A 26,469-nucleotide genomic window follows, 5' to 3' on the forward strand; every position below is an offset into this window, starting at 1 on the left:
GCATGTACTTCCAGGTACCATCTAAAAAGTTTCTCATGGCATCATAACATTTTAAAAATGATTTATCACTCAATGCTTGCTTGGAATACAATTGACTTGAAAACTGGGTAACATTTTACAGTTATTGCATGTGTAGTAAGGTATATAAAATGTAAAGGTTTAGGAGATCTAAAGTCTTGCTATAAAAGGCCCTTGCAGACATATTCCAATGCACCAATCTGCTGCTCAACAAAGTGCATCAGTCAACTAAGTTCTCTGCACTGGCTGTAATCCAGACATGCCCTGATGGTACAGCAATTACTGTCCTTTAAATGAGATCATGAGTTGATTCAACTCTGAAATATTTGTTCTGCAAGGATGAGTAGAAAATAGTAATGTAGGCGTAATAGCCCAGATGATAAGATAAGTCACAGGTCAAAAATTCACGTAATATCTGCCTAAGAAAGGCACAAAACACTATCTTACATTTATATTTATAGCATTTATCAGACGCCCTTGTCCAGAGCGACTTACAACTAGTAGTTACAGGGACAGTCCCCTCCTGGAGACACTCAGGGTTAAGTGTCCTGCTCAGGGACACAATGGTAGTAAGTGGGGTTTGAACCCGGCAAGTGTGTTACCCACTAGGCTACTAACACCACTCTATGGGGGCTCTATGGGGACTGTCCCTGTGATTGGAGACAGGAAATTGCTTAAGATAAAGAGTTTCTGAACCAGGAGGACAAATAATTACTTTTCTATCCACACACAATTTGATATGCATGATATAAAAACCCGACACATTCACCATGTGAAGACTAAATACACGAGAAGCCTTTATATTTCACTTATAACCAATATTCCTGAGATTCTGAAATGGTACACATGGAGCCCGCAGACCTGAGAAACAACAAATTCACCCCCAATGCCACCCCCACCCTTCCTGCAGACTCTCAATTGATTTCTGCTGACAGAGATCCGTGGGTGCTGCTCCTCGGAGTGGAACATCTGCAGGCCTGGCACCCAGGAGAGGCCTGGGCGAACACGTGGAGATAACCTTCACCAGCAGGCCTCCGGCATCCACCTACGCGACCAGTCCGGGCAAACGCCGGTGAAAATGGGCACCCCAAAATCTCAGCGCACAAGTGCCGTGCAAGGACTGGGGACGAGGACTTGCGGAAGAGTGCCGGGCCCACTTTTGCGGCGCCACCTGCTTCGCGGTGAAAGCCCTACAGTAAAGTGAAGGGCCCTCGTCATCACCGAGCAACATGATGAGCATGCCGCCGGCCTGCCAGCGCGCTCATAGCGCCGCATCTGACAATTACGTTTCACATTTATTGCGCACAGTCTCAAGCAAAGTCTTCAAATGGGCCTATTGATTGGTTTCTATCCCTTTGTCATTCCTCTCAACGTCATAGCAGAGCCATCTGTTTTTCCATCTTCTCCCTTAACACCTCATTTGCAGAATGGAAATTTCTCAGAAGACCAATAATTTCACTTATCTACACTGTGGACGACAACATTAACGTCATTTGTGCAGCAAAGCACAGACCTTGTAAATTAGCCATATGATCCATTCCTTGAATTTTTTTATCTCACACATTATATAATTTTTGCTTTCGCAATCTGCCCGTGCTCAGCAGTTGACTCGGAACCGGTGAGGACTAGCGACTGTGTGGAGGAGCCCTCCGGTTTATTGTGGAGCTCACATGAATGCAACTCAGCAGAAGCTCTGTATAATTGCTAATGGCATGCTAATAGGGAGGGCTAATGGAGTTTATTTTTGGGGCGCCATCTCTGTGCATCAATCGACTGCAGACGTATCACTGCTTGCTATTCTTTGCGCCTGCTTCCTCTGCCTGCTTCCAGCTAGCGAGCTAATATATTTTGAGCTCCGGCGAGATATTGATCCCGTTCTGCTGAAAAAATGCATTTATTTAAAGTGGAAAATTAGACAATAAGCTCTGGCACATTTGAAGGTGACAGGTAACATTTGCATTTTAATTGTCTGGGTTACCCGGTTGCTTAAAAAACAGACAGCAGGAAGCTTATTTGTGTCTTTGGAATTTATTTGTGAGCAACAGTTCCTCTGAACAGGGTGCAAAAGTGTGAACGTCTAAACAATGTTTAATCAATTTCAATTGCCAGCAACTCAAAAACGTTCACGATGACCACATTTTGTCATCACTTTGCGGCGTCGTCGTTGGTCAGTGAGGCTATGTTTATGATGCAACCTCACAGCTAACTCGTCCCGCGTAACGATGACTCAAATGTGCTTAACACGCCCCTTCCCTGGCACCCCGCGTCTCAACGCAACGCTGCCGAGGTTATATTGGACTCGGCCCCGCCTGGAGTATAGACAAGTGTGGAATAATGCCGTCTCTTAGCGCATCCCTGCCCCCCCCCTCGTGTCCAGCCCAATAAACACCCCGCACGGCCTCGGTCGGCTGCCGTCACGTTGAGCCACATCAGCCCACAGTGCATTAGCTGCTCTATCTGAGGCGGCATTGATCACATCTGTACATGGTTTACGGCTACAGGAAGAACCAGAGAGGGGCCTGGACAGGGCGAGCGAGAGAGGGAGAGAGGCCAGGCGTTTTTACAACAGGCCACATCAGGGCGATATTATGTGATTACCTTTTTTTTTCTTCCGTTTTCTTCCCCCCTTTTAGTTGATGCTGATGCTATAAAACACACCAAGTGTCGTGTATTTCTTCACTTTCCACATAGCCTTGAAAAAGTAAGAGCAGGACACTGAACATCACTCATCCTTCACCCACAGCAGAGATGAGAAGAGGACAGGTGTGTGTATGTGTGTGTGTATATACAATCATCATCATACGATGAGTGCCCTTCACTGAATGGACCATTACGACACTGCACAGTACATAAGTTTAACAACATGTCCGCAACTCTGTTCTCAGGCAACAGGTTCCCAATAGATCCGTGACAAATTCCCCTTACCGTGGCAGAAGAAGGAGGAAAAAAGCACTAAAAAGGGCAAAGCAAGAACAAATTCTGAGCTGCATTATATCAGCATAATTACTCATGCTGCTTGCAAACAGTGTCGGCTATTCGCTCAGGCCATATGTTTATAGGTGAATCCCGAGTCGCTGACGGAAAACCGGCAGTCTGGGAACAGTCCAAAGCCTTTTCTGTTGCCATTGTCGAATCTGGCCCTTTCTAAGTCCGAGTGGAATTAAGTCAGATTACAAGATAAACACAAGAAGGTGAAAATTATGGATTCCACGGTCTGGGGTTCAATAAAACATCAGTCACGACATCATTGCCAAATGACAAAATTGCATTAATTTAAAACATGATTTGGTAAGCAAACAGCACGGTAATTATACCACAATATTACCATGAGATATTGTATTTTACGAACAGAGTAATTGAACATGTACACCTGACTTCTGAATAAAATGGTAATGAACATGGTGATTATTCAATTTATATGTCAAATGATTGCCAACATGTATTTGGGGCAGTGGTGGCCTAGCGGTTAAGGAAGCGGCCAATATGAGCATGTCCAGATGTAACTAGACTCATCTGTACTGAACTACATAGCAAGCAAAATGGATCCTAATGGTTTGACAGCATATTGCAATAAACAATCAAATCAATAATCTGAATTTTAAAATATGATTATAAGATTATCTGATTGGTATACTGCCCAGCCATACTGGATCTCCTTTCCTGCCTTCTTCTGACTGATGTAGAGAGAGCTGAATCCTCTACACGTGGGATGAGCAAGTGGGATTAACGAGACAACATTCAACTTTCTTCCCGACATTTAGCACCAAGGCAGGCCCACTGCAGGGGAAAGCTGATTTTATGGCAGCTCTTAAAGGATTAGAAAGGAAACCTCAGCCTTTCGCATCTCTCTCTCTACTCTGCCAAAACATGTCTCATTCAAACTACCCTGACGATTAGTTTGAGGAAATTGAAAAAACAATTTTTTGAGAAGTGATTGTTGTGCCACTTCTTTCTGTTAACTTCACAAAAAAAGTCCAATTTCTAAATAACAAGTTTAATTAATGCATATTAATAAGAATTTTTTATTTCTTGAACAAATGACAGACAATACAATGCAATACAGCATCCAGGTAGTTCTGCACGTCTAAATCTTTCATAATATGCCCCCGCATAAATAGAGCATCTATATTCTCCCTCATATGCACACCCACACAGGCATTTTATCAGAACACCTGATGGAACTGAAGCAGCCTCTCCTCTTTCAGCTTCACTTTAGCAAAAAATGTAAATCACCCCTTTTTTGTTGCATTATTAACATGCCCTTTGAATTATGACCTTTGCTAGAAACGGGTCTTGGTTTACATTCAACCATATCAAAGAGCCGGCGCTGGTGATGTGAGACCTTGGAAGGAGGGAGAACGCCATCAATAAAAACAGGGAGGAGGCTGCACCGCTGCCAGCGCAGCACTCAGCTGTCGGGACTAAATCCGGTTTCATATTATCACTCCACGTCCCGGCCTGGATGAAAGGGAAACCTCCTTGGCATGGGGGGGCGATGGACCCTCCGGCTTACAGTCCCTCCGGGGAGGCGCAACGAGAAAGCAATTCCAGCTTTTACAGCAAGTGATAATCTGCAAGTCATCCCAGCCAGAAGCCAAAGGGACAGCGACTCTGGGTGACCGAGGGTTTCAGGCCAGTTCCGGGGACTCAACGTAAAAAGTGCTTGTTTTTAATGCCAACCCGTCTCGTCTGAACCCATGGCCTCGACACCAAAGATTTTTTTTTTTATTATTATTATTCTACCAAGGAGAACCACAGGCATTAAAAAAAGATTTATGCAACAAAGAGCCATGAGAAGCGGTGGATTAGAAAAAGATGGGGAAGTTTCATTAATTTAAGTAGTGAACAGACTGCAAACTTCAGCCAGGTCTAGCGATCTGGAACAATAACTGTGAGGGATTAGCTGTGGGGGAGGCCTGGGAAGAAAACGCTTTGGCCAAACTAATTAAGTTAAAAGTAGAATTCCCTGAGTCGGGCGAGCAGCATTTACATGCCGAGTTCCAGCAGGGAAGCCTGTGGAAGCCGGGGAGGTAAGATCACCGCCAACAAAGGAAACGGTCATGAGGCCAAAAGCACATCGGCCTGCGCTTGAGACCAAATGGCCATGATAGCACATTAAATTCCAGGGGATGCATGAGGATGTTAGAAGAAATAAAAAAATAAAAAAAAGGTAATGAGTAGATCAGCACAAACTCTACAATAAATAACCAGGACTTGGACAGAGTTCAGGAGAAACTTGTAAAGAACGTTCCCGGCCATCGCACCAAGTATATTAAAGAACCTCACATCTGGAGTTACAAACATAAACGAGACATAGTATTCTTGTAGACATAAAAATAACCTGCCCTGATTCACCAGAAGAAAAATCCCTAATTAACAATAATCTGTTGTCCACCCTTTTGTCCTCACAAATTGGAATGTTACCGACTATTGGACACAGGCAGCGCCGTTTTCGGGCCATTTTTGGAATAAACTATTGTTGGGCAGTGTGTACTGAGCATAATCACCGCCACGACTCCCCACAGGAACAACAGAAGTAATGGGGACCACCACGTCCATACTTTGAATCCTAATTTCCTATAGTCAACTCCGGGTTTCAAAATTCTTTTAATGAGCCCATTATGGCTCATGTGCAATGTGTAATATGTGCGACCTATAGACTTACACCAATATCTAATATTAGTGTAATGCTTTAGTGTAGTGTAATATTTGCTAATATATTGTTTCTGGCAGGCAGACGATTTTCTCCCATTTTCACTGAGGCCATATCAGACAAAAATTGTCTCAGAAGACAAGGAATTAAAAGACTTCATGCTTGGTCCAGTTTGAGGGCTGTAGTGAACCAGAATGAGTGTTCCTAAGGCGCTGCTGATAAGATCGCTACGTGTCGAGGCAGCTGTTTGACCTTAGAGAAACACAGGCCGATAATGGCACATAGTACGTTCATGTCCTCATTTTAGAAATGATCTCCACTCTGAGCCATGCTTTGTCCCACCAGTCCATCACCTTTGAGCTGAAGAGCAGTGACACTGGAGATGATAGTCTGCACATCCTACATGCGTGTTCCTGAATGGACAACATGCCATACGAAAGCCATCTGGTGCGTATGCATGATTCTAATTGATACGCGCATTAGGAAGTAATGTCGCAGAGAGCTTTTTGGACAGACTACTCTGGAACCAATGAAGGCTACATGTTTTGGCAGGAAACAGGAAGCCTTCCACCTGTCCACTGCGTCAGAGGAATCTGAGAGTGGCCCATCTGGAGCAAAACATCCCTCACAGTAATGATTACTCATTCAGGGGACACGAGAGGAATTTTTAGACAGGCATTCACATTTTCTACCAGCATCTTATCTGATTGGATTTCAGATTCATTATGAAGCAATTTGGCAGATCATAAATTATTGATATTTACAATAGGGATGGTTAGTGGATAGTCCCACTAAATGGTCATTTCTGTGGAGCCATCTGGTATGTCTGCAGCATAATAATCTTTAGATGAAATGAATTCACAATCCTTGACATTAGCATGCAGAGCTCCTTGCTTCTAAATGTAAAAAGAATCAAATGTGGGCTCAAATCGAGCCATCTGGGAATGGATTGGGGGCTATTTCTTGAATGTAGTTTCTAAATGATGGAGAAGAAACCTTGATGTGTTATGGTTTTGTAACATTTGAGATGGCAGCAAATTCATGTTTATGTTGTCAGCATCGCCAGACATCTCCAGAGAGTTGATTAAGGGCTTCAAAGGGCTGAAGAAAATCTCTTGACCAGACTAGACCTGTCTTTTCTGTCAGCATATTGATGTGGCTTTTTGAACTTCTTCTGTCATCTTGATTTATTTTCCTTTGAACACAAAAACTGAGCAGTTCCAATATGAGCCCTACAATTATGAAGCATAGCCGACTGTAAAAATCAAACAGCCTGTTTTCTTTTATTTTTATCTTCAATTAACCCCAAGCATCTGATAATATCACCAATGTAAGCTCTATGAAAAGCGAAAGTGAAGTGATACACAGCACAGTATGTGGTGCACACAACGTAATGTGTCCCCTGCTTTTAGTGAGCAGTGGGCAGCCATGACAGGCGCCCGGGGAGCAGTGTGTTGGAGGAGGGTGCTTTGCTCACTGGCACCTCAGTGGATTCGAACCGGCAACCTTCTGATTATGGGTCCGCTTGTTACCCACTAGGCCACCACTGCCTCTTTTAACTTTTCAGCGGGTTCATTTTTTCCACTTATTCACCTAAGTTGGAATTGTAAAGTATCGATGTGTTTCTATGTTAGAAATTCTCTCATGAATGTATCTGAGGTCACAGGGTCCTTATCAGAACGCGTCAACTTTGAAGGGAGTGGAGAGTTTTCCAGGACAAAGGCCGGAGAACCCATGCCTACCATCAGAGGCGTTCCAGATGTTTTGTTTGTGGTAATGTGATTTTAATCACCATCCCCAAAGTGAGATGGCTTGTAGTCGCCATTAAATTCTCCCCCTTTTTTTAATTTTACAGTTGAGTGGCCATGTCGTAAATCTAGCTTAAGTAGGCTGTCACTTCTTCTGAATCCATCAAGGACAAAAAAGCACAGGAGTTTGATGACATTTTTCGCCATATTTCTCTAGCTCATCAGTGACCTTCCTTGGCGCCCAGGTAAAAAAATTAATGGGCTCTGAACGTATTATAGCATCTTATGCTATGCTCGGTTCCTGACATCTGAGCAGCTCACGACTCTCTGCAAATCACGGTGCACTTATTTAGATAAAGTACAGTATTATAAACAGCAGACAACAGCCCACACTTCAGGTATTGTCATTTTCCATCACACCTTCTCATCCTCTTCAAATACACCCACCTATAGGTGGACTCCACTGCCAAAGGAGGATTTTATTAGTTTGACATTTTTTAACCAATTCCAACGACGTGGCTGCCATTTCACTCTGGTATTTAGAAATGACACACTTTAGGCTCAGCCGTGTCCTTCATTGAGCAAGAATAAGAAGTTGGAGCTGGGTCAGTGTTGTGATTTGGCAACCATGGCAGTAGTTTTTTTCTTTTGGGTTTTGACCACTTTGAGACCATGGCGAAGACCTTTCCTAAATGAATTCATCTCGACAGCCTTGCGACCTTTATGGGTTGGAGGGATGACAAACAGAGCATCTGGTGGAAGAGGGTAGTGAAGAGCAAGGCTGAGCTTGTATGATTGCATTTGGATTATGTCACAGGACAGTGGCAAATGCCACTGTAATGGACATTTGTGGTCACAGGCCACTGCATGCATTTTAATCTCAGCAGGCTGCTGCCCATGCTAAACAGGGACACGACTGGCAGAAAGCAGGACCTACAAATGTAGCACTTAGTCAGAGCCAAACCAATGAAAAACAAGCATCCTCGGTGTGTAGCGAAAATTAAACTTTTGAAGATGCTCCTTTTGACTGTGTAGATTATACCTCCAAGTCTACACTGTCTGTGGATTAGCACTTTTCTACTTTTCTGTGGATTAGCACTTTTCTACTGCCAATTGCAGCCTCTCAAGGACAATTGAGCAGTAAAGATGGGAAAGAGCCCTGCATAGCTAATTGGTTTAGAAAGAATTATTCTAAAGGCTACTTAATTGATTTCACATTTTCTCTTTTCAATTTTGGCCAAAATTGGTTTAGCTATTTAAAGAGCTGAACAAAGAAAAGTAGCTATCGAGACTTTTAAGCCATTGGAGGCAGCTCAATTCCCTTATCTGTGAGGTACCTTATTGGGTGGTCCGTAGTCAGAGCAAATGCTAACACTGCCACAAACCGCGCTTCACCAGTCCCTGAGATCAGCATTGTGTCATTTAATCCATGACATTTCGCAAGGAATGCAAGGTCGAAATGCACACACATTTGTATGGGGCAATGTCAGCGAGAGGGAACGTGCTCAGAATTCGCCACAATCAACTCCGGGGTTCTGATCCAGCAGATCCTGTCTCCTTCCAATGTCTCGACGGACATGTCTGTCGGACTGAGAAGCACTGCATGATGCAGGTGGGTTAAGACAGATGTCCTCTGTCCAGGCTAGCTCTGCCGTTGCTTGAGACAGCTTCATTGAGCAGGCACAAAATCGACTGGAAAGCCACTGATGACAAATTAGGGTCTTCCAGACAGCTCAAGGAATGCTACTGACCTCTTTTCAAATTCATAGTAGCGGGTGCTGGACTGAAGATCTATAATTATAAGGTGTGAAAGATGTAATGCAGGTGTAACGCATTGTAACCCAAAATTGCTTGAAAATGACATAACGTTTCCCCAAAATACACAAGCTAAATTCTAAATGGCAAAGCTTGGTGAAGAGAACAGATGCAGAAAGGATCCCCTTTAAGTGTTCAGATAAGTAAACAGCTCGCGTCCCCTGAAGCGCATCCAGAAAGAAATGGAAATGATGCTGCCCTGATAATACCCCACTCCCAAGCATGGGAGCACGCCCATATGCACTAGGAAAGATTTAATGCCAAACCTAGATAAAGAGCCACTTGATGGCTTACCGTGGAAAATCCCTTGTTCTGATGATGCCATGTGAACTCAAACAGGGCCAAAATAGCAAAAGAGGCCGTCCCGTTTTTAAAATATGTGCAAAGACGTTGAGAGTGATGGAGAGAGAGTTGACAGATGGATGAACAGTAGCTGAGAATCGCAGCACAGAGGGGGCCGGCTTTCCTCGGATTACACGTTGGAGGTATGTGTTGCTGAGGGGATTTTTTGCCAAGAGAGACTCATGGGCCTGAGCAGAGGGCAGCACATGAGGTCATGCCGAGGGTGACGGCAGGGGAAAAGCAGCTTGCCAGATGAATGAATTCTACCTGTGCAGGGGTTACGCAGCCAGGCTGGCTACTGCCCATACTAATGGGCCATCATTATTGATGAGGAAGGGAAATGGAGAGCCTTGATTGTTTATTAGCATTAAAATAGGAAGGTCATCACTGTAAACACGGCATCCACGGCAAGTAATGTCAGTAATGATCTGAGCCTTGTCCCGAGGCAAAGGGCAAAAAGCACGCTGCACGCTACAGGAGCTTCAGACTTAATGCTAATGTGGTGCAATAAGTACTGAGAAGGCCGAGATGCATTCGCACACACACAAAATGACCCGCAGGTCTCTAGCCATCTCTCCTTTTACAAACCACTACTTTAGATGTCTATAGCTAGCAGGACTGGCTTCCGATTCAATGATGTCTGATTCAAGGATCGACAAACCCACCTCTCCTATTTGTTTCAAATTTGTATTTACACATTTTTTTTTAAATCGATTCATAAAAAATGCAGTGATCAATCACAACAGCCATTTATGTAATTATTAGCACTTTTGGTAAAATGCTTTTCTAAAAAGAGATAACAAACCATGAAAAGTTTCACCATGGACCTCTACTAATGGTTATTACTTTGGAAATACCTTGTCATCCCAGCGCGTAATTGATTTTGTACATCCTTGGGCAGCCCATAGAAGTAAGTGATTCCAAGCTTGATTAAAAAAAAAAAAAAAAAAAAAAAACCTGGGGTTACCGTAGAGTTGTTGGAATTTATGGCTATTATGGGTTTCTCAGCTATACTGACTGCCCTCAGGGTCATCCTCACTCACATCTACTCCTAAAAGGGAAAACGTCTTGTGATAACACCAAAACCAGTATAACAAAAGCCACGAAGATCAGTTTCTCCCGCAAAACTGCGCATTATTTAAATACATTTCATAATAACATTTCACATCATAATTCATATTTCATAAATATGTTGACTTTCAACGGTTTTGTTGGCTGAGCACCCTGAGACTTGTTGACACCTATGATTCCGATCTCACCTGGAACTACTCCAGCCTGCTGCTGGGATTTCTGAATTTATAGTGAGATTAACATTTGAACTAAACTGATAGCCTGATATGTCCTCCATTATCTGTTCACTCTTGCTAACAATCCGTTTAGAATACAGACTGCAAAAGGCCGAGGGGTCTACGGTGCCAGACTCAAGGTAAAGTTCCTTCTTGGGTTTTCTGGTTCTCACACGGAGGCGTGGGTAAAACACCAGAGGACCTCAAAGTCATCGGATCAAGACACTTAACCCTGAGTGTGTCCAGAGGGCTTGTCATTGTAAGACTGTCCCTGTAACTACTGATTGTCTGATAAGTGGCGTAAAATGTAAAAAGCGTAAAAAGTTAGCTTGCTAGGTAACAACAGAGGGCTGAGGGCTACCGTCTAGAAACAACAACTCTCCTCTGTGTGTATGGTAGTGACAGGACATCTTCATGACAAGTATAAAACGCGTTGGCATGGACAAAATTACATTAGGCGTGCTGTGCGGTGCGGGCAGTAGAAGGAGTTAGTCACCAGAAAGGCCACTTTTTCCAGCCATACTTCAGCTATGATCTGACAGGCCAGAAATCTTTCTGTGGATTGACAGCACGATGATCTGCTCTCGCCTCCCTCGCACAATCCTCTGGGAAGGCCCGTCGAAATGATCTCATATGATTTCACTCCGAAGAGTGACAATTCTAGTTACACCACAATTATTCCCAACAAGATATTGGTATGAAAGTAAATCGTTCAATATAAATGTATCTTTTGATACCATACAATGCAATGATCTTGTATAATTTGTATAATGTGTGATTTGATTAATGAATGAATGATGTCTTGCTCACAGGAAAATCATAATTAATGTTCATCCTTGCCTTGGCATGCACAGTGTGTTCTTTTAATTAATACATTTATTTCCTAATTTACTTTTGCACGTTTAACTCAACAAACGTATTTTCCGTTCAGACTTTGGCGCCAGGGACTGAAAGACTGAGAGAAAGGTCGCTTCCTGCTGATGGCTGCCAAGGCTGAGTCCCCCGTCCTCCAAGCATCCACATGTGCATGTTTCTGGGCTATGCTCCCGAGACAATGAAAACGCAGAACAATTGTTTCATTGGTGAAATCTGGGGGTACATGGAGCAGCAATCTCCGAAAAGCAGTTCAGGAACGGGGGGATTCTTATAAGTCCCTTATTCTGTTTCAACGCCACGAAGGCTGAGCTACTACACCTTTAAGTGAAGATCTGATCAGCGGGGGGGGGAACAAAGAGCGCTTCTTCGCCGCCTCGCTCTTATTCAGGAGTGGCCCCCATCAGGCCACGCTGACACACCGTGCTCAGGACGGACTCCCCTCATTACATGTGGCTCACACATGACATTTACCAAGACTTGGCAGGCAAGCTCTCATTTCATTAAGCTCCGAGGAATACATTAAGGTCCATTATAAGTCATTACGGTGGAGGGAACAGCATCAAAAGTAGGATTGGGGTGCATCATACGCCCTTTGGTGTCCGGCTCCGGAGCCAATCAGGTGTATTTATGGAAATGCCTCTCGCCCAGTGAATCAGGAAGGATCAAAACAATCCACATCCAGCCTTTTCCATGTCTTTTTCTGCCTATGTCTTTTCTGCATCGCGGCGTCTTTGATCATTACCTTGACGCGTGCATGATTATTCCATCATGTGATCTCTTTGTGCCCATTTCAAAAGAAAATTAGGCATATTCACGCTTTCATTAAGCCCCTTTCATATCTGCCTGCATTTTAGGGACCCTCACCAGCACTTGTCCAATTTCACTGGGCACCGCGTGATTATGTAATCACACACTAGTGAGAATATTATCACACTGATTGATGGCCAAAAGCGATTTTCCTTCCGCCCTCCCACGCTCAAAGGCTTTCGTTCTCCGCTGTGGTACTTTCGCTCCCGATTTCTGCTGAGCTGCACGTCTTCAGTTTAACAACTCCCCTGCAAAGTTTACCACGCCTGGGCGGGTTACGCATACTTTAACCGCTGCTCAAATAAAACAGCCCACCTTTCGGACTGTACATTTGCTAAGCGGAACACGAAAGTATTAATTACGTACTCGTCCAGCCACTGTCCTCTCTCCCTCGATTCGGCCGAGGGGCTCAGCGGAGGCGTCCGTGGCCCTATGCCGAGCCTCTCCAGCCCGGGCGGAGGAATGAAAACAAATTGAAGTTTGAGGCCCTGGCCCCGGAGGACGAGCACTTAAGCAATTAATGGCTGAAATCACTGAACTTCAACTGGCCGCTTTCCCATGAGAGCAGGTATCAGTCACGCAGCAATAACAAGGAGAGATGCGGCGGGAGGGAGCGCCATCCACGTCGTCTTTTCCTCGCGTTTCTTCTCTGCCTCTCGCCGTGCGTTGCGCCGGCTACCGTAATTCTGTCGCGCTGCATACAGATCTCAAGGATGAAAGGCAGCCACCCAACACCGTGTAATCCTGTGGCGCTCATGAAAAACAAATCACTGGTCCGGTGTCTGGGGCGAAGGGGAAAAAATAACATGTCTATTTTCACAAACACTCAATTCGATAGGGGGCACTGGCGGCCCCGTAATCAGAAGGTTGCCGGTTCGAATCCCGAGGTGCCACGGAGCAAGGCACCGTCCCCACACGATGCTCCCCGGGCGCCTGTCATTGGCCGCCCACTGCTCACCCAGGGTGATGGTTAAAAGCAGAGGACACGTTTCGCTGTGTCACCGTGTGCTTAGAACTTAGAGCCAATCGAATAACCACTTGTTTCATTTTAACATGTGAAAAAGGGTAAAATACACCTTTTCAACTAATTATCACATTTCTTTAATCTTTCTTTGAGGAGCACTGAAATTTGTACCCCAAATCTGTCACCCACAAATCCTCACACACAGCCTCCGCGCTGCTTAAATTTAGGCCTATCGGGTCACATGGCTCCGGCACTTCAGAGTGAGGGGAAAGCGCGTCCTGGCCCTCTGATACGAGATCCGTCTCACACCTCCGGCCCCCTCCCTGCTTAAGAATGCTTCCAGGTGGAAAATCTATCCGCACAAACCCCAGACGCGACGCACGGCGCGCTCGCACCTGTCGGCGTGTTTATCGCGCAGGCCGAATGACAACGAATTAACGAAATGCGTCTCCTGTTGGCCCTCTGGCTTTCCTCAGGCACGTATTAAAGACCCTGGAATTCCACGCGGCACTCGGGGGCGTGGGGGGGGGGTGGCTGTGGTGGGAAATGCGAGGAAGCGATTCACTGGAGGGGTCCGTTCTACATCAATAGAGTGCGAGAGTCCGGCGGGACCCCGCCAGTAAATGGCTTCCTTGTGTGGCCCCCGTCTCTGGTATGTATTAAAAATAAATAAATAATTATAACATGTCGTATCGCGTTGCCACTCTCGCTGTGTTTCATCTCGGCGCTGCCGATGTGCCGGCATTTCCTCGGCTTTGCACAATGAGGCTTTCTGGCTGGTGGAGGGATGGGAGGGAGAGAGAGAGAGAGAGAGAGAGAGAGAGAGAGGATGTGGGATCGGGGGAGGTCAGCGCAGGGGGGCGGCAGGCTGACATTCGCAGGACGCGCGATTATGTTTCATGGTCGGACAGCCTCTTTTATTTCCCCGCTTCCTCTTGCATTAGCGTGGAAATATTCATGAGGTACGATTGCGCCGCGGAACACTTACAAGGTGTTTGTGTGTATATGACTGTGTGTGTGTGTGTGTGTGTGTGTGTGCACAGCCCAAGCCAGAAAGTTTTTGCAAGTTTGTTCTTCCTGTAGCAACTTGTCCTTTAATGGTGGAATAATACAGCCCGTTCTTCACAGCAGCCTGCAGGTCAGGCCAGATTTATGAAAATGTAATGAATTCGGCACAGAGTGCCGGGGCTGTCTGGGACTTTCTAATCAATAAGAGCAGCTCTTTGATATCCCTGGATGTCAAAGGACAGAGGCTCTTTGTGGGAGATGGCGGAAGTCGAGCTGATGGGCCGGTCAAGGAGAGCGTTGACCCGCAACTCTGGTGGGCAGTGGCTTTCAACTTATGCATGCATTTCTGCATATTCATGTAATGCATAGACTCACGAAAGTCTCATTTTAGCTTTCACCAGTTGAATCCTGCATGTGTTGGTTGAATTAATTATTCAAACAGATGAAAAAAAAAAAAAAAATCTACAAATAAATGATTCCTAAGCCAAAGAACCGGAGCAGGCTACCTCTTTAAATGTTTGCAAGAAATCCGTGATTGCTCTCCATGCTGTTCCATCTCTGTTATCCGAATACTCAGCTAGTCCGGTATTTTCCACTGTGTTTTTTCCCTCTCCCTCCAAAACGGAATCGTTATGGGGAAGTTAATAATGCAAGTTTGGTTGTCAACAGAACGCGAGCTGAATAATACATCGGCTGGGTGCTATTTGATGCATCGTTTATAGCCTGAGGATTCGTTGCGAGAAGGGCTTAAACTGCAGGAACTGCAGCAGCGTAATTGCGGGTTCTGGGGAGCAGCGAGGGCCCTCGGCAGGTGAAGGTCCTACTTTCAGCCTGAGCCCCTCTGAAGACAATGGGCCATTCTTGGTTGTGCATCAGAAAAACGTCACAGTGTAACGTTGTCATGCAACGCTTTGCCAGCCGAGGCACAAAGATGCAGAAAAATGTCTCTAGAATGAACTCACTTAGCTTTCCAGAATTATAGGAATTTTTCACAAGGGAGAAAAGTGACAACATTTCTTCGGTCTCCAAAGAACATAAATGTCAAATCTCAAAGTGGAGCGTCTGTCAGCATGTGAAATCGGAGCTTCCCCGGTGCCTCCGTTGCTGAGCAGTGCATCTGCGCCGAGCGCCCTGCCTAATCTCCTGATAAAGCTTAAAAATATTGACCTCATATTCTCACACTGTGTCTGAAATCAGGGATTCAACAAAACCAAAAAAAAACACACAATAACAACAACATCTGGTGCATTTTTGTCTACTTAATTGTGCATGATCAGCTAAACGCAACATCAAAAATCCAGTATTAAGGAGAGAACAACATCAGATGTCTCCAATAAACCAAAAAAAGGTGAAAATACTTCTATAGTGACTGGTAAACATATTAAATATATAACGTGTTATGTATTATGAACTGTTTACAGGGCACCTGATAGACCCGTTTTTGCCAATACGGGTCAGTTTTACGGTAGGCCTCAGGGGGATTGCAGGTTTCTGGACCCCCAAAGGCACCGGTCATCATAGAACAACATCTCCAAGGCCGCATAAGTGTCTGGGGCTAATGGAATCGTGCCGCGCACGGAGAGACTCTCTCTCACTTTGTGCTGGCGCTCTCTCGCCGGTATCTGGTTCCATTTATCATCTGATGAGCAGACCCACTGACGTCGCCCGTATCGATCCAGAACTCCGGTGACAAAGGGAGAGGAAGGGATTTAAACCGCGAAGGCAGAAGAAAGAGCGAAATTATAGTGGTGTAGCGCGTGTCTAATTATGCACGATGTGTAGCAGGGCTGTAATTATCAACTCGGAGCACGGTTGTAAGCGGCTTTTAACCAAACGTTAACCTTAACCGTACCCCGTTCTGACACGGTGAACCAGTTAATGCAAGGTGTGCAGTATTTACACAAATATCATTTTTCATTCACTCTGCAAAAAACAATATGCATAGGCACGAAAAAGGAAGGTGCAAGAAGGTTACACGATTCGGAGCCTACCGTGACGGTATGAGATTCTCTCTGAAGGAGCCACTCGTCACCGGTTGTCCTGGACGCGAGCTCAGCATTTCCCTGCGGCTGTAATTGCAATCAATTAGGAGCCTTCAGAGGCACGGCGCAGGAGCTGTGACGCGGGGCTGTCGGCAGAGGTGATTAAAATCGATGCCCTGCTCAGGACCACTGAGGCTCCGGGCGCGGCTGACCTTGCCGGGCTCATGCTGACCGGCGAGTGAGACCGGAGGGTTGTGGAGGAAACCGCGCCGGCTGATGCCCGCTTCATTACATTGGTATGCCTCTCCGCTATGCACCCCCCCTTGACGGCACAGCAATCAGAGTGTAGAAATTGGTACCATTTGCTTGCAGATCCCAATGTGACCACCGAGGGCGTAAACATAGGTCATGGGATAATAAGCAGCCTGTCGTTACAGACGTAGCCCCGACTCTTCATCCTGTCCTGTCTGCCGAGGCTGGGGCACATCGCTCTTTTATAGCCAAATGTAGACGTTCTGTTGGTTAAGAAAGAATTTTGCATAAAAGCATGTACGGCAGATCTGTGCATTCCACCCGTTGTCCATAGCACTGGTTCACCGTGGTCCTAACCAGTAGGGGGTCTTCCTGCATCAAATTTCAATTAGTGATACGGTTCACTGCCACGCAACGCACCGTACTTGCTAATTGCCCCCGCCGGTGGCTCCAATTTAAAGACGGAGGAGGACATTGCGTACACGGATCTAGGGGTTCGAAAGGCTAGTTGGCTTGTGTGCACCTCTCTTTTTCCTGAATGATAATAACATGACTACTCATTGTGGCCATTCAAATAGAATTTGTGTTTTGTTTCTTCTTCTTTCGGTGAAAATGAAGAGCAGGGGAGAATCTTTTTCAGACCTTGAGCACGTACACTGTTGATTTGTCATTCCTGTTTTGTTGTGATATCGAGATCAACAGCCTGCGGGTGAGATCTAAATGTGGAGAGATTTGATCGGAATGTGGCCAAGATTCCTGAGCCGACATCACAACACAAAGCATCTGCTGCCAGGCTAACGGGGACGGTTGAGTGAAGGTGACTGACAGACGCCAGGTCTCCCCATAGATAACATATCTTGCCAAACGTTTCAGCAGAAGGGGGGTGGGGCAAAATAAACGTTGCTTAGTAGGACAGGCGGACAAGACCGTAACAGTAAAAGAATGAATGACTTTAGGAATAAAAGGAATAAGGATTAATGTCACACCTAACTGCTGGCATACATCATATACTAACACCATGGTTTTGGTGAATGGTGAATGGTGAATGATGTTCACCATCCTGAATAACTGGGCTACCCTTAAGGCACTAAAACAACCTCCGTAACCATAGTAACAATTAACCTAATTAACTAAATTAGAATAAAAAAATAAACAAAATAAATAAATGAGAGTTTACCAAGCAGGATAATTGGCAATGAAAATGCTTATTAAGGGGCTTTAAGAGAGAACACGGGCACAAATAATCACCCAGTGCATAATGGCATAATGACCTATAGCTGTTGCACTCTTCGCTATTTCTGGATGGGAGATATGGACTCCAAAAGGTTAAAAATGCCGAAGTGAACATGGTTCCACCGCGTAAAAAGATAAATATTATGCACTTTAGTGAGAAGCACTGCAGGTCTGCACCTGTTAATGATATTTGTGCATAATGAACCATTTGCCCTTAAGGGAATAAACAATGTGTCCTCATTAGCTCTATACTATTCCTCTGCTGGGATTAATCTAGTGCTCATCAGGACATATTCATGAGAGCTCTTAACGTTGAATTATGAACCTTATGGCTAAATGTTTCACAACAGCACACTGCACCTGATGTGAAGGCATGTTAAAGCCCTCTGGTTCCTTTTCACCACACTAACCAGCACACAGCTGTAATGCCGTTTTAATAACTGTTTTGGCCCATATGCACACGATTAGCATAGAGACATGCATATTAACTTGCCAATGTGCAAATCCCACGGTAGTCTTACATAAACCTGTGCTCAAATGGGACCTGCTGGCGACAGGGGACTGGCGAGGATAAAAACAAACAAGCTCGGATTACCAAGAGCGTAATCCAGAATCTGAAAACCACATGGGGTCATAGCGTCTCCCTTCCCCGCACTTGCCCGCCTACAGAGGTCCGCCGACAAGAATGCCGCGCGGGCAATTAGTCATGCTGAGGCGGAGAGCTTTAACTGAGTTTGCTAATGCAACCTAGACAGGATAAGGAGGATGGATTACCCTACGTATCATGCTCTGGGAAGTCCAGCCCCCCCGCTCATTGTCCAAGGAAGGACGTCGCCGGTTGCATGCTATCCTACCGTAGACCAGCCAAAAAGGCGAGGGCATTGGAAGCTGGTGACAGACGGAAGAGTTATTAACAAATACCCACTCAAGGGCACGCTGGATGCAGAATGCTGCCCCAGTCAATAGATAAGTTCATATTTTATAATAAGTTCAATATGAGGAAAAAAAAAATTCCATCGGCCTTCTGCATAAATTATTACTCAGCCAAGAAAAAGAGACAATCAGCCCGCTGTCTCCTATGGGGCATGCTGTTAAAGGGCCGCCATTCCCCCGCCCGCCACCCAAGCCATGAGAGTCATGTGCATGTGGCATCCTCGGTCAGGTGTCAGGAAATACGATACCACTGCTTAGGCGCTTTCATCACTTGCCAGGGCAGGAGACATAGCAACACGTCCGAACAAATGGAAACTCGACGTCTCCACATGATACCGGGGTGCAGACAGCCGGGTAACTGCAGTCTTCCTCGCGGCCCAGCCGCAGTCAGGCCTGTGCCGCGCCCCGTTCAGCTTTATTGGAATTGCATCACACACACCGCGACGTGCTTTGGCATCGGAACCACCGATCCTCGTACAAGTTGCAAGCACGTAAATCTTTATTTTTTATTTCTTTTTCGTTCGCTCTCGTGTGTCTCTGTATGTGTGACAGCAGGAGCACGTTTGGAGCGTATCTGTTGCGAGAGCCCATGAGGAACAAATTCTCCTCACCTGGTTACAGCCGCGGCTACACAGGTAAGGTAATTACATGCTCCTCAAAGTCATTCCCAGCCCTCGACCATGACACGCCCATCGCCGGCATTATACGCTGGCCGCATAATGCTCTTCGCCGGGAGTCACCGTATTTCAATGAAGCCATCTGTGCCCATCAGGGGATAAATCGGCTCAATACTTTATTTTCTGTAAAATTGCCTCTGATCTGGTAATCAGGGCTTCAATTTAAGAAGGTGAGATGAGATAAACGGGGAACGTGCAGGCAGCCAGGAGCAAATGGGCCCTCGGATTCCGCTACAGTTACTTACAACAGCGGATTCTAGAATGTTAAGAGATGTTCTAGAAATCTCATGAAATATTATTCTGCGATTCTATGTGGCCAATGGCAACTAAATAATACCAAAACGGAAATATTTCTTCATAACTACAACGGCATTTGAAATGAACATTATTTAAGTACATTATTTAAGTCAGCTTTATAAAACATATTTTTTATTTACAGGACTTGTATATATGTAACGTAGAAAAAGCGCCTTGCTGGGAAAACTCCATCTGAAACCCACCTTCCCACTGACACCAGCTGCACTTTTCCACCCCAGCGCTTTCGCAAACATTTCAAGATTCATTTTGGGCAAGGACACAAGCAAACAAACGGAGACAAAAAAGCAGTCAGCACCTGAACCAAACAGATGGAGTTTCTGGCGCTTGCGTTTGATGGCTCGGGCCGCTCCTCCATGAGGAGCGCTGCGTTTCGGGCCCTGGAACCACCTGCTATCAATTATCCTCTCTATAGTATCAACGTTTCCCAGGCCGCACCGAGACTAAACCCGGCAAATGAAAGTCAGACAGAAGAACAAGTACAGAGCGGCGGGCTTTAACTAGTCGATAATGTCCGTGTGAAATCAGATTTTGAAGCGTTTTCTCACTGCTCTGGGGGTCACTTTGATGAATCCCTATTGCACCGTGCCCGTTGCCTATGAGGCTATGTTACCTAGTTATGGCTTTAGAATAAAATAGCTGCAGTGCACGCCAGGTCAGCAAAGTCACACATTGTGGCTGCTCTTATTAAAATACTGTTTTAGGTGAGTAGCTGACCGGCGGTTCTGTAGCTGAGGTCATCTGTCGTCAGCACAGACGCAGAGGATTGATGGCGGGCTTCCGAATGCCACGTCATCGCAATGTTTACGACGACGCACAGAGCAGCTTGGCTCATCATCGCGATGCTGCCGGGTCATGGCCACACCATTGAGCTATTGGAAATCAATTAATGATCACACAGGTTCCATGTCCAAGCTGGAATCTGGAGGGGTTTTGGCATCCCAGTGGTGCAGCAGTGATAATGCTATTGAAAAAAATATGACTGTGGCTTTTAAGCACAACCAAGCCCAGTCGGATACATAGCGATTTTCCAACATTGTTAGAGGGCAAGTTAGAGGGCAAAATGAAGCTGTCTTTATTTGATGCCACTTGCTGCCGTTCAGAAGAAGACTACACACATATATATATATATATATATATATGTGTGTGTGTGTGTGTGTGTGTGTGTGTGTATGTGTGTGTATATATATATATATATATTCAGCTAGTTTATATCACTATTTGTATTTCTATTTGATATAACTTTTTAGTTTTGCTTATTTGTTTTTGTGTGTAACCTGTAGTTCACATATCACGTTTAAGGTGTTGAAATTCAGTCGGGGCTCTGAAAAAATCTAGATTTTTATAGAGAACATTTTTTTCTTTTTCATTGTATGCCAAGCATTGCAACTGTATGGTGATTTCGTGTGGCATTTTCCAAAAGCCTCATCAAAACAACTTTCTTTTTTTTTTTTCTTTGTGACGTACACATTTGGAATCCTTCAGATATAATTTTTTTTTTTTAATAATATGGAAAAGCAGCACCTTCTCAAAATTATTCTTGCTTATTCAGTACAATGTTAAGAACAGCTTAGTTTCTCATCATAAGCCAAATCGCTTTTGTTCCGTATTTTCAAATGTTACCTCGTTTTAATTAAAGTAATGAGGGTAAATAAACCGACGAGGTGGCATTTGCTGCAGGAACCCAGAGTGTCAGACAATTTCAACAATCAGCCATCCCTTGTCTGCCCAGCCTGGTGCTCATTAGCTTCCCTCCGCTGGTCTGCAAGGACAAATAATAACTCACAATTTCTGTCTCCTCTCTCCACTCAGCACTGGCATGGGCCATGGCCAGCATGGGACCCATTCCTGGCCAAGGCTCTGGGCGCCCAGTCAGTTGGATCCAGTCTATCAGAACTCAACAGCGCAGTGCTGGTGCTAGACTGCAGGAAAGGATTTGCCAAAAGTGTAAAATTATTAGCGTAGGGCAAAATGCATTTTATTGTGATTGTGTGAATGTGGACATGATTATTCTGGGTTAGTGTTTATACTGGGAAATTGCAAAAATGCAGCTATTTTAACATTTTTACAACTTGTCCACTTCATGGGACCACGTGGTACCACAGAAATTTAATGACGGAGAACTGAGAAATTACAGGCCTTTAAATGGATTTTAAAGGCAATAGGCCTGTTTTGAACGACAGGCTCAGAAACTGCACCAGATGAACAATTTGAAAGCAGCTTGAATTGTCAGAAAAGCGATTGTGTGTGGTCAACATGGTGGCAGAACATTGGTGAATGTGAACTGGCTGAACAAGAACCACAAATTAGACGTTTACCACTGACTGAATCAGCAAGACATCTCTATGTTCAGGTAGGGATCTACAAAAACCCGACCTTGCTGCAGTGTCAGCAAGACCAGGTAAAAACAGCCAATGTGCAAGGCTTAATGCTTACGATGATGGCACTGGTGAAGAACATTGGTGTCCATGGTGATGGGGTGGAGGAACATTATGATAATGATTCTAATCACTTCAGATAAGAACTTAAAAGTTCTGTCATTTACACATTTTGAAAATGAAAGTTAACATTTAAAAATGAATTAATTTACTATGCATATTCATCATTTGGTGACACATTGTATGATTTAGAATGTTGCCTGTTTGTGGTTAAAGCTCTTAGATTCCCAAATCCAAGAATGAAGGCAGGTCGGGGTATCAAAAGCTTCACTGGCCTGTGATGTCATGGACGCTCTTCACATCCCCTGGCATATCGCTCATGAACCTCGCTGGTGCCTCTGTAATATTCCTGAAGTGGGGTGCTACAGCTTAAGAGCAGACTAATCTCTTGCTCTCTCTCTCCTCTTTGCCTTATCTCCAACCCACAGAACACACTTGTGTTTTTAGTGGAACACAAGCAAAGGGACAGCTAGGGATTCCATGTAGCATGACTTCATTACGTTCTGATGCTCTTATGTTACTCATTAGAAGAACTTCTGCCGCAAGGACACGTTGGCACTAATGCTTTGTGTAAATAATGTGCTGTAATGGTTATTTTCTGGAGCTCTGAAACAAACCATCAATTCTAAAAGTGTCAGAGACCTTCTCGATGACCTTCTTGATCCGAAATGAAAGGGATCGCGTAGGACCCTGCTTGGAACTCACTGGTCCTGGATCTCTCTGCCACCTCCCATCTTATCAATGTTGGCGTTAGGGTCCATGCAGCACCGCTGCTTCTTTGCAGCTCTAAATATCAAGGATAGGGGAGCGATAGATTTAAAGATTTAAATGCTTGGCAGTAGCTCACCACATGCACTCTCCTGCAGGTAAATTGCCCAGAAGAATATTTCACAAAATGCCAGGGCGCAAACTGTCAGCCCTCTTAAATTACTGAGGGTTTAATGCAGGCCTGTCAACTGTAATATTTCCTGCAGCCATTAGCACATTTGTTTGCCGCTATCTCCCCAGTACTACTTAACAGATTAATCAGACGGCCCGTTTCGGCTAATTATTTTAAGAGACGCGACGCAGGGGAGCAGCGGCTTTTGTGGGACGTCTGTAAATCCCGCTACTGTTCGATCTCCGTGTTTTTTTGTACAGTAGAATCTGATTAGGCTGGGATGCGTGTTGTGATTTGCACAAGTCAGAAAGCATATTTATTATTATTCAAGCCAGTCCTCACGTGCGATTCCCAAATATCGCGCTCGTCATTCCCCGAGCCCGGAGTGTGCCCGGACACGCCCAAACGCTGCATTCATTTCCATCTGAATAATGATTAAATCATAGTCCCGATTAATTCCAGGATGATAAACTCGTCCGAAAACCTGATTTATTTTTACTACAACAGCCAAATATATCAGGAACGGCAGAGTCATCCACTCAGGAAATGAATATTCTTGATAGGACCTTGAAGGCGAATGGTGATTTATGAAGGAGGACCCAAAGCAGAGCAGTTCAGGCTTTTAAAGGTTTGAGAGATCGCGTTACAGGAAGGCATGACCTGCCTGGCGTGGTTTAAAAGGCGCACGCCGGCCCGCTGCCTGATCTTTATTAATCAGCCGTATTTGTTTACAATGCCTGCACCCATATCCGCCAGATTCGTTTTTTAATGACGCCCTGTAAAGGCCCCGGCGCTGTAGTCCCGTTCAACGGCGTCACCGCTGACCTCTGCAAGTCCCTTCGCCCGACAGCCTATCTGCAGAAGGGACATTTTCGGAAAGGCAGACAGTTCAGAGACCCTGTCCACGAGTTATGCACCGGTTGTACCGACAGCTGACACCTCATTACATTACCTGGGTCTAACCCCGACCCCGCTGAGGCGGGCCTAAAACGCAGGCGGGCCTGATGCTAATGCATGGGTTAAACATGCTTATTATGCGGGTGAATCTAACAGAAGCAGCTATTAGGTACACAAATATAACAGCAGAAGCACCACAGGGATCTGTTCTCGGCGTACCTTTTGGTGTCTCGCTTCCTGTGATGTCAACTTAGCTATGCGGCGGTGATATTTGCAACGACGGCTGCATGGCGAAAACAACTACTGCATGGAAGAGTGAAACGGTAGCGTTCTGTAGTAAAGGGGGCTGTGGCGTGAATCGCCAAATCCCCGGTGCTCCTTCCTTCTCATTCATGCAATCAAAAGTATCGCTGATGCATGATGATCGCAGATTTCATAAAATAAAGAGCAGAATTTGCTAATCGCACTGAAGCACGTTGCTCAGAACTGTCAGAGACCTCAAAGCGCATAAACGGCACGTTTCAACTTATAATTGAGTTCAGTGTCACATTTCATTGAAAACGTCCATCTGCTATGGGAAAAAAAAATGCTTATTTGGAGCGTATTATCTTAAGTAGGCAATTTCACCGATTAGACCCTCAGCATGCAGCAACGTGCCCGTCTGTGCTGCGCCTGTGATAACTTCCACATGTTTCGTTTGTACCTCCACCAACCCTGCGGCGTGTTGTCGGCCCTCTTTTAACACAAACTCATCCGCATTAAAGATCAACCACTGCGATGTCGAACAATTTGGCTTTTCCAGGAATCGAGTCCACCGTTTTCAGCTTCAAAAATTGCGCCGTTGTTAATGAAGTGCGCGCCTTTTTATGAAGAGAAACAGTGTTTTGTGGCCGGAAAACAACGCCAACCCCGAGCAGCGGGGTACGGGCTTAATGCGCCGTGCCGCGCGAGGAAAACAGCCTTATCGCGGCCGGTCTGCCAGGATTACAGCCCAGATCGGGTCCACCTGGAGGGCCAAACCCGCTGCCGGGTTGGCACCACAGTCCTTTAATTAAAGGCCCTTAATGCAGGTCTTTAAGCAGATAACATTCTCAGGTGATGAAGTGAGCCACTGCGCCGTGTCTCGGGGAGGCAGACAAATCAGTCTGATGGAATTTAGCAATTTCAAATAAGCCTTCAGCCGGGAGGCCAAGTGCTCTGTGACAAATGTGACAGACAAATAAAAGCATGTGCATGCGGGTACACACACACACACACACACACACACACACACACAACAGGCAATCAGCTTGATTCCACTTCAGAGATTAAATGGACTGGTTTTTTAAAGGAGATGCATTTACTGGACGGCATGTCGTAAGATCACAACTGAGAAGGGTACAATATTTAATGAGTGTACAGCACGTATTTAATTTAACTATATTTTAATAATGTTTTTATATTAGTTGGTATAATATATACAGGAAAATGTGGCATTTTTTTTCTCTTTCTGTTCTAATTAGCTTTGTTTGGCAAGTCTTACATTCCAAAGTGAAGTGATTGTCATATGTGACACACAGCAGCACAGCACATGGTGCACACAGTGAAATTTGTCCTCTGCATTTAACCCATAACCCTGAGCGAGCAGTGGGCAGCCATGACAGGCGCCCGGGGAGCAGTGTGTGGGGACGGTGCTTTGCTCAGTGGCACCTCAATGGCACCTTGGCAGATTGGGATTCGAACCAGCAACCTTCTGATTATGGGTCCGCTTCCTTAACCGCCAGGCCACCACTGCCCCTGAACTTTTGAATGGGCTCATCCGGGATTCCAACCCTTGTGAAGGGGACATGGCGTATGGGCAGCCAACCACACGGTCACTGTCACCACTGTCTCGGGCCGAATGCGACGCTGCCCCGCCACCGTTCTCCCGCCACACCGTGGTGGGCGCCTCCAGCGAAATCCGCTCTGGCAGCCACAACAGCAACAGAGTCCGGTCTGGTTAGCGGTGAAAATGGAAAAATAAATGCAAATGGAACTGTGGGACATAGCGAGCATTAACGCGCACCTCCCTCTCGCTGTCCCTCAAAAGCCCTGCTCCTTTCTCATTTTCTTTTTCCACCTCCTGCGTGCCCTTTCAAAGGAGCCATGGCTAATAATGCCGACACTTTGAAAGCGGGAAAAGGGGAAAGGAAAAACAAACAAGGCGGCTCCGGCGCGCTAACGCGATTTGTGACGCGCGCACTACGGAGCAGGGGGCTATAAAGTCCCTCGGAGCGGGCCCGGCCACTCTGCCAGCATGATTTATTTATTCGCCCCCTCTTCCTTTCAATGGAAATATAAAAGCCGCATTGATTAGTGTTTAAAGA

At 45.4% G+C, this 26,469-nt stretch overlaps 1 protein-coding gene across 3 annotated transcripts in view; it reads right to left on the reverse strand.

Annotated features, from left to right (window-relative positions):
* Positions 1-26,469, reverse strand: part of cntfr (ciliary neurotrophic factor receptor) — a 104,851-nt gene that overhangs the window by 75,166 nt on the left and 3,216 nt on the right. For 2 of the 3 annotated variants that reach the window (XM_028974914.1, XM_028974913.1), the window contains exon 1: positions 21,696-21,768. The exons of the other annotated variant lie outside the window; for it this stretch is intronic. In XM_028974914.1, coding sequence (XP_028830747.1) covers positions 21,696-21,755 — 60 coding nt within the window. In that variant the 5' untranslated portion in view covers positions 21,756-21,768. Of the gene's footprint in view, positions 1-21,695; positions 21,769-26,469 lie in introns of those variants that run through there. 3 annotated transcript variants of the gene reach the window in all.

The sequence above is a fragment of the Denticeps clupeoides genome, chromosome 3 (genome assembly GCF_900700375.1).
Source record: "Denticeps clupeoides chromosome 3, fDenClu1.1, whole genome shotgun sequence".
Classification (NCBI taxonomy): domain Eukaryota; kingdom Metazoa; phylum Chordata; class Actinopteri; order Clupeiformes; family Denticipitidae; genus Denticeps; species Denticeps clupeoides.